Raw genomic sequence first — 9,863 nt, 5'->3', positions numbered from 1 at the left:
AAAAACAGTTATCCAGATCGCTTAAAATTTTCGGAAGGTTGAAAAGGATTTGTAAGATAAAATTATTTACTATACCTTAAATATTCTAAAACAATTGAACTTACAGGCTAACCTGAACTTAAACTCTAAATTGGACTTAAAAACTATAATTTGTTCACGATTGAATTAAATAGGAGACTAAATTGTAAGTAACATTATATCCATGCAAACCGGTGAAATAATGGATTCAAATAAAATTTCAGCTTGAGCTTTACCCTACTGCAAAAGCGAGTTTCGCTTCAAGAGCTTCGAATAACGTGAACAATGTGCGCACTCGGCTTTAACCCGAACTTTGTTCGTCTTCTCAGCAAAATCGGAGAGCTATCATCTTCTCGCCTGCTCTTAAATGGACGTCTGTCGGGAGCATTTCCCATCGAGAGATCAGTGCGTCAGGGAGATCCGCTCTCGATGCACTTGTTCGTGCTCTACCTGGAACCACTCATCAAGAGGCTTGAGGAATCCTGCGGGCCCGACTTGGTGTTGGCATACGCTGACGATGTGTCGGTGATAGTTACATGCGAGGCCAGATTGGAGCGAATTCGAGAGCTATTTCATCGTTTTGGACGAGTGTCGGGTGCTAGGCTAAGTCTAGCAAAGTCAACGTCTGTATCAGTGGGTTACACTGACAATGCGCCACTCAAAGTGCCTTGGATGCGTTGTGAGAACACCGTTCGAATTCTAGGAGTCACCTTTGCCAACTCCATTCGGCTTATGAACAAGTTGAATTGGGATGCGCTCGTTGGCAATTTTGCTCGTCAAATATATTTGCACTCACAACGGGCGCTCACGCTACAACAGAAAGTGACTCTACTAAATGTGTTTATCACATCGAAAATATGGTACCTCGCATCGTTGCTCACGCCGGCTGCTGTGCACACAGCAAAACTGACTGCTGCGATGGGGTCTTTTCTATGGCGTGGTATTCCAGCCAGGGTACCAATGCTGCAATTGTCCCGCAATGTAGAAGGAGGTGGATTGAAATTGCAACTGCCAACTCTAAAATGCAAGGCTTTGCTGATCAACCGACATATCCGTGAAATCGACTCTACTCCTTTTTATAGTTCCTTTATTTCCCATGCAATTCCCAACCCTCCCGCAGATTGTCCTTGTCTAAAGCAAATCCTATCCAATTTTCCTTTACTTCCTCTTCAAATTCAGCAAAACGTTTCAGTCGGCGCCATCCACAACTTCTATATCAGCCAAACCGATGAACCGAAAATTTCACGTGACTATCCTGCAGCCAGCTGGCCGCAAATCTGGCGAAATATTGCATCCAAGCAGTTGTCCTCGGGGAATCGAAGTTTGCTGTTCCTTCTCGTAAACGGGAAGCTTAATCATCGAAAACTCATGCATCGAACTAACAGAGCCGACGGTGAAAACTGCTTACATTGTACCGAGCCGTGCGAAACATTAGAGCATAAATTGGGTACGTGCGTTCGTGTAGAGGCAGCTTGGAGACTACTACAGCGGAAGATATCTACTTTGCTCAATGGATGGCGTAGACTTTCTATAGAGGATTTGTTGAAACCTTCCCTAAGAAATGTAGCAAGATGGAAGAAAACTAAAATACTTAAAATGTTTGCAAGTTACGTCGTCTTTATTATGGACAATAATAATGTAATAGATGTAGATTTACTACAATTTGAAATCGATAATGCAGTATAAGAAATTATTTTGTAATTACTTTTTACTCTTTGATCAATAAACAAAGTTTATGTAAAAAAAAAAAAAAAATCCTTCACTTTTCACATCATCATTCCAACTTGTTTGGGTTCCAAAATGATTGAGTACGATGAACTTATTATATTTTTATGAATTTCATTAATTTTAAAAGCACTTTTCATACGATTAAAGTTCTGACAATAGATTAAAATTTCAGTTGGCTGTGTTTCAGAAGAAATTATTGGTAGTTCGTTATTTAAGTCTGTTAAACGCTATCAATTATCCAAGTTTACAGTAAAAGTCTCCTCCTGCGTCAAACCCACTGTTTTTTCGAGATTTTTCAATGCACAACTTGCCTTCAGCTTCATACAAAAGAGCCGCTGCCTTATGGATTGAGTGACCATTCCTTGTAAGATCGACAGGTTTTGTCATTTGCAAGGACGTACATGTATTTACGTGCCATTGCGAATTGCTAGAAGTGCGCAAAAATTAAGACCCTCGTGTTAAAAATGGGTGCTAACATTGCGCATTGCTCTTCTTCAAATAAAAATTCGACATATTATATGGAAAATTAATGGAATTACTAGAATATTAGCTTTTCTGCAAATACACCGCAGATATAAGGTACAGTGGGGGAAGTGTATCAGTGGGGTAAGTGGATCATTCGCCAATATTAAGCATAAATACTTGAATATGTTCAATGTTTTCGCGCCATTGCTTCGATTTAGGTTATGTTCTTACGTCCACACTGATACTATTGCAATACACATACACTAACACAAGCAAACTTATTAGCTGCAAAAATTAATTAATTTCAAAATTGTTTTCCATCAATCAAAAATCCATTGTATCTCTGTCTAAAATTGAATTCTATTAGTTTTTTCGACACATGGTGAGCATTCCAGTTCTAATTGAATGAATCACAATGAAAAATATGTGATTTTTATAAATAAAATACATGGTACACTTACCCCTACTTTTAAATGGGGTGGGGTAAGTGGATCAAGTATTATTATCATTTGTTGGCAGACTGCTTACGAGAATTTTAAAAAGTTTTAATATTCGCAAATGTTGTTTTCCTTTATTTTTTTCATTCCCGGCTTAAATTTGTCAAATTGACCATAGAGAATTTGAATTAATCCACCTAACCTTTCTGGTATAAAAGCATATAAAATAATAATAATTTCAAAACCTATACGAAACGTGATTTATCTAATTTGAGTTGCAAAAGAGCAAAATATACTAATTCTCCAATTGAAAACATATTTTCGTACCTAATTTGACCATATAAATTATTCTAGACAGATGACACAAACATATTCATAAATAGAATAAAAAGATTTCAGTTTGTTATTCAAAAATAAATGTATCTAATATTTTCAAACTACGAGTGTTTATCGAAAACATCGTTAGGAGTAATCCTACAATGCTTCTATTTAACTTTTGTGTATAAATGGATGAATTTTCTCCAAATTATTCCAGTTACAATGTTTTATTTTTGTGCGAATTAGTGTAAACTAACGTAAACATATTTTTAAATATATTTTAATCAAATGAAGATACTTTTTAATTTGAAAGTATTAAATTGTACCATTACTAGCACTAATAATAAGAACGAGGGTAATATCATTCTTACTATATAAAATTACATCACATTTATTTTGAGAACAGATTTTTTTTTTCTATTGGTGATCCACTTACCCCACCACGGTGGGGCAAGTGAATTGTTTGGCGCAAATTTTTTAAGTCCCTCATACTCGATACATAACAATCAGAAAAATCGAAAAAATCGATGATTTAAAGTATATTAGTCCCTCATTTGTTATCCACAGAAAGAAGTTTGAATTACATTATTCACGTTAGCTGTACATAACAATGAAGTTGACTATTGATTTTTCTGTATCCACTAACCCCACGGTACCTTACTTCTCACAACACAGTTTTGTTCTTAAAAATGTTGATTTTTGGCAGAGCTCCTCCTCGCTTGTGCTAAGACGGTGTAAGAGTTAACGTTTATACGTATGACGATAAGGTTTTTTGTTTATAAACTAACATTAACGAGGGTTTCTTATGTCAAATACTTATTTCACATAAACGAACATGTTGCTGCAACTGAATCGTTAAAAAAATCAATGATTAATTATCATTTTTTCATACTTCTTAAAAATGCGCAAAGTTTGGAGCTGCGCAAAGTTAGGTGCGTACACGGTATTACACAGGTTACAAAATGTTATGCAGATTTGCACATTATCAGTTTGTACAAGCTAAATACATATCCACTCATTATACTTGTTAGTAGCTCATCATTATCTTACAATGTACAATACCGACACATAGATTTGGTTCTTGCTAAGAATCATTTATGCAGTGAATGATAAAGATATACAGTTAACTCTCCCTTACTCGATATTCTGTATCTCGATATTTCCCCTAACTCGATGGAATACGCGGTCCCTTCAATCTAGCATACTTTGCACTGTGTTTTAATTCCTCGTTTTCATGCGCTTTTTGAATAGCGCCCTAACCGTTGATTTTAGCGATATAGTTTGTTCGGAGAAGTTTCTTGGTATATTAAGGCGCAACTTTTGACGAAAAAAATTTTGTGATCAATCCACCTAACAGTGAGATAGAAAAACTATTTTTTCAAAACATTTAGATAGACATATGGTGTCTTCGGCAAAATTGTAGAATTGGCAATTTGAAACAACTTTGTCGAAGACACAATTTTTCTATCTCTTATACTTTTTGAGATATATGCCGTTGTATGTGAATGACCCCTAAAAATCATATTTTTTATCATAACTTTTTTCCAAGATTTTTAATATTTTTTGTGTTTTCTACAAAGTTGTTTGTCATAGAAAAACCCGTGTTTTTGCTGAACATATCATCACCCTATCTTTTGAAGTAACAAAGTTATTCATGAATTACTCTTTTTTTCAAGGGGTAGTTTAGGCCTCTATAACTGGCTTCGGCGCAAAATGGCGCAGACAACTCTTACAAACCATGAAAGTACCATATCTTCCCTTTCGGCAGTTGATAAAAACTTTTGTCTATAAGCGTCTTTGCATGGGTTTTTACTATCAAACAAATAAGCCTTATTAAAACGAATTCGACTGATAATTCTTTTACTTTAAGAGATAGAGAGGTGCAATGTTCAGCAAAAACACGCGTTTTAAGATGTTCAACAACTTTGTAGAAGACATGAAAAATGTTAAAAATCTTGTAAAAGAGTTACGAATTTTTTAACATAAAGTACACAAATTTGTATGAAAAAAATAATTTAAAATCATTTTCGATTATAACTTTTTACTTAAATTTTTAACATTTTTCATGTCTTCTACAAAGTTGTTAAACATCTTGAAACGCGTGTTTTTGCTGAAAATTGCACCTCTCTATCTCTTAAAGTAAAAGAATTATCAGTCGAATTCGTTTTAATAAGGCTTATTTGTTTGATAGTAAAAACCCATGCAAAGACGCTTATAGACAAAAGTTTTTATCAACTGCCGAAAGGGAAGATATGGTACTTTCTTGATTTGTAAGAGTTGTCTACGCCATTTTGCGCCGAAGCCAGTTATAGAGGCCTAAACTACCCCTTGAAAAATGAGTAATTCATGAATAACTTTGTTACTTCAAAAGATAGGGTGATGATATGTTCAGCAAAAACACGGGTTTTTCTATGACAAACAACTTTGTAGAAAACACAAAAAATGTTAAAAATCTTGGAAAAAAGTTATGACAAAAAATATGATTTTTAGGGGTCATTCACATACAACGGCATATATCTCAAAAAGTATAAGAGATAGAAAAATTGTGTCTTCGACAAAGTTGTTTCAAATTGCCAATTCTACAACTTTGCCGAAGACACCATATGTCTATCTAAATGTTTTGAAAAAATAGTTTTTCTATCTCACTGCTAGGTGGATTGATCACAAAATTTTTTTCGTCAAAAGTTGCGCCTTAATATACCATACCCACACAGTTACGGATCACCCACAGTGACGGATCACTTTGGCGTTCAACATCGGATAACTCGCTCAAAACATAAACGTTGACGTAAAACATATTTTTCCCATGTTATACTATTTGTCTTCTACCATTTGTAATGTTAAACACAACATTCGACCGCTAAATAACGGTGTATTTGACAAATGTTTAGTTGGTACCACACAGCTATCATTATATGGTCGTTTTCTGTAAGAAGTGCCGTCAGCATTCATAAGCTCCCACAGGTGGTAAAATACAAATTTTATAACATATTTTATGCTCGTTCGCTTCGATTTAGTATGAATTCATCTTTGGAAAAGAATTTTCTTGATTGTTGATTCTAAATATCGAATATTAGCACTTCTAACTAAGGATAAAACTAATAAAACATCATGGTTTGTAAAATTCATTTTTTAGCAGACAAAAATGGGTGGTAAACTTGGTGTATAGCGAAAACAGTTCATGTCTCAGTTACTACAATGCAGTATCACAAAAAAAGGCCATTTTACCCTTGTTTCCAGCTCTAACACTGCTATTTTTTGCAGTAATACATGACACATTGTTAACTTTCGCTATACCATGCAATACAGATGCATTGAGTTGAAAATCTCTTGATTTTGCGCACTGATCCGTAATATGTCACATTTTGATCCATAATATGAAAATTGATCCATAATATGGTTTTCAGGAACCGATACAATTTTTAATTTTTATGCAATCCTATGTAACTATTACACTCTAAACAGTTTACTAACCGAAGTTCCAATTTGAAACGATTCGATTCGTGCTTTTATATTACAATTTTACGTTTTCCATGTCGTTTTATTGAATTTTATAGGTTGGACTCCACACTATTTGATCCATAACGGTGGGGTCATGGTACCAAGAAACTTCTCCGAACAAACTATATCGCTAAAATCAACGGTTAGGGCGCTATTCAAAAAGCGCATGAAAACGAGGAATTAAAACACAGTGCTTTGATCCCTCTGTAAGTCGATACCTCTCTAACTCGATGTTCCCTAACTCGATGCGATCTGTTCAGTTTCCTATGCAAGTTTACCTCTCTAACTCGATATTTCCATGAACATTTTCAAATATACCCCAAATGTTAATAAATTTCATAAATTTGATAATTATGATTATAGTGATAATAAAATGAAGATTGACAAGTCATTTCAGGGTGATAAAAAAATGGATTTTTGAAGACTATGCAAAAAGTGTCTCGTCGCTAAATGTACTAAAAATTTACTATTTTTCCTATTTAATTTACTATTTTGAATGTGCTTTTTCAAATTAATCAAAATTTCAAAAATTGAAAAAAAATTGTGTTCTGTATCTTGATACCTCCCTAACTCGATGGTCCCTTCAATATCGAGTAAGAGAGAGATGACTGTAGATCTATCATTACGCATAAAAGCGTAAAAAGACAAAAGAATTTTCGAAGAACTTCATAAAACTTACACATGCACTGCGTAACTGATTTTAAACGTGTTAGACCCTTGCCGCAATCGAATGGACGCTCCTATATCCTCAAGGTAGTGGAACGGCTCGCGAAATTTCCAGAAGCTATGCTGCTACTTACCTGACTTTTCAACAAACGCTGCTTCAACAAAGTTACTAATGGACGAACGGACCATTAAACTAGCAACTACAATACAAATTATCTTAGAAACCGTTTATTTATCAGTATCATTAGAATGTTTCCTTTCATGCGCCTTTGTTCGGTACGCCTGAACGTGGTGAGCCGCTATCCGGGCGGGAATCGACCCCGTGCGCAACAGATTCGAGTTCAGTGCTTGGCTGTAGAACTTGAGCAGGGTGACATCGGACTCTTCCGGTTGCAAATAGTCGTCCATTGTCCCGAAGAGCTGTGGATGGAAGAGGAAAGAATGAGGTGGGGGTACGACTGTTGTAATAAAAGCTCTTGCAAGAGATATTGCTCTATCAATATACAGTTTTGATCCCAGAAGTGCGATTTATTGGAGTCTGCTTTTAGCTTGAACCTTTACAATACTAGATGCCGGCATAGAAGTTTCAAAATTCTGTAATCAATCGATTTTGATGAAAAAAAAAACATATGGGATATACATATTGTTGAATCATTCAAATAACAAATATGAATTCGGTAATGGTTCCAGTTTTAAGCCCATTTTTTTGAGAACCTAGGGTATCCCAGAGTTTCTACTATTGCGACATGATTAGTGCGTTCTCAACAAATCTCACTTCTATGGAGAAACCTGTAGATCGTAAAAGTTATCTAGAAATGAAAGGAAAATCTGGTCAAACCTGTTGCTCGCTGCAGGTAATAAACCTCAGAACGGCCACGTGCTCCGACCACACGAGGTTGCGCCACTGAATGTCGTAGTGCTGGGCCAGTGGGGCCATCACCAAAGCACTGAACGGTGCGTGACCGTAGCTGGAGCTCTGGAAAATGTCCAACACTAGTTGATACAACCCGTGGAAGCTCTTTCGCTCCTCGAGCCGGACATCAAAGTCGAACCGTTCCCCGCTTAGTAGCATATCGTTCCGCAAGGCATCGATCCGACGTGTGATGAGTGCTGAAATGTGCTTGTCAAGGAACTTGGCATCCGGTCCCAGAAAGGCGGTCATCAGATACATAAGTCTGTGGGTGACACTCGCCAGCACGATGCTGTTTTGTTCCAACAATTCAGAAAATTGTAGCGACGTTCTGATGATTTGCTCCTCGGAATAGTGCGCCAGTTTGGCGGATCCTTGCTCTGCCTTTTCCAGGAGAAGGTACAACAGAGAGTAGGGCCACGTTGGGGCGAGGAGCGGAGTGCGCCACTCGGTTACTGTGTAATTTTTACGACGGTCAGATGAGTTTTCCTGGAGGCGAGAAAATTGTGCAGTGAGAGATGAATGAGGTAGAATTTAAAGTTCGTTGCGAAATATTTCGCATCTTCTTTTTCTGCTTTAATGTTCATATGACATAAATGGCATAAATATTTTTCTGCTTTAATGTTCATATGACGATAATGAAAGGCGTAGCCAGTTTTTCATCAGGGGGTGGGTGCGAACAACTTCAATAAGTCGTGTACCTTATTTATTGATGTAAGGTACCGTGGGGCAAGTGGGTAATGGAATTCGCATAGTTGAGATTCTTCAAATTCTAGAGACTTTAAATTGAAACAAATGAGGTCGTGTTTATTTTTTAGCTTGACTCCCACCAAATATAAGCAGCATGCTAAAAATAATTTTTATGAAAAATTGAAGAAAAATATACAGAAAAAGTTTTTGAAAAATGTCTCCTTACTTCTTACTTACCCCAAAAGTGGGGCAAGTGAATAGTTTACCGTTTTGAACAATAAATTCAAAAACAAACAGTTATATTCACGATTTCTATTAGCTTTAACAATTGTTAAGGCTTCCTAATGAACAATAACATAAATAACATGTAAACAAAGAAAATGTTATTCTTTTCATTTGAATTTTCTTCTGTTCAGTTATGTTAGTTGAAATGATTCGACAACATTATAACTGCAACAATTCCAATGTTAGTTCTTACATTATAGGACAGCAATTGCATTTCTGCTCTGTAGAATTTCCACCGCTCGTTATTTGTTTTTGAGATAGTCGGATATGACGTCGGATAACTCTTCGGGAGAAATCAAACGGAATCCTTCAATAACGTATTTATAATTTTTTTATGTGGATAGACCTATACCCCATTTTTATGTTTTGAATTAGCTTTACATAGACATTCCACGAGATTTTCGTGTATTCTCTAATATTGCAACCTTTCTGTCAACGTCTTAAAAGGAAGCCCGAAGTAGACATAGTAATATTGTAATGTTTGGCAACATCTTTTAGAGAAGTTCCATGATTTCTAATAGCTTTCAACGCTTGAGTATAGTGTTTCTTGAATTACCAGCACGTGATGTTTTTTATGATAATTGCGAACCATGTTTACGTATGGCTACTTAAAGAGAAAATACAAATTCAATCTCTAATGATAAACTTTTCACTTGCCCCACCTGATAAGAAAATTGACGGTGTTTAAATTTAGTTATTTTTAGGTCTACGTCGAATTAATTCTAAAACTTTTTGTATTGCAGTTTGAAACTGTCACAGAGGACAACTAAGAAGTGGTGCAGGAAATTATTTTCCGCAACTTTTTTCCACTGAAAATATTAAAATAACATCGTACGCCGCCAACT

At 35.8% G+C, this 9,863-nt stretch overlaps 1 protein-coding gene across 1 annotated transcript in view; it reads right to left on the bottom strand.

Moving 5' to 3' along the window:
* Positions 1 to 7,345: 7,345 nt before the first annotated feature.
* LOC5567585 (RNA polymerase II-associated protein 1) overlaps positions 7,346 to 9,863 on the bottom strand; it is an 84,394-nt gene continuing 81,876 nt past the window's right edge. The window contains exons 7-8 of the mRNA XM_001651778.2: positions 7,972 to 8,532; positions 7,346 to 7,553 (exon numbers count right to left, since the gene is read on the bottom strand). Coding sequence (XP_001651828.2) covers positions 7,362 to 7,553; positions 7,972 to 8,532 — 753 coding nt within the window. The 3' untranslated portion in view covers positions 7,346 to 7,361. The remainder of the gene's footprint in view (positions 7,554 to 7,971; positions 8,533 to 9,863) is intronic.

This window comes from Aedes aegypti, chromosome 3, assembly GCF_002204515.2.
Source record: "Aedes aegypti strain LVP_AGWG chromosome 3, AaegL5.0 Primary Assembly, whole genome shotgun sequence".
NCBI classification, from domain to species: Eukaryota; Metazoa; Arthropoda; class Insecta; order Diptera; family Culicidae; genus Aedes; species Aedes aegypti.
The sequence above is the reverse complement of the archived record's forward strand: the minus strand, read 5'-3'. Positions and strand labels throughout refer to the sequence as shown.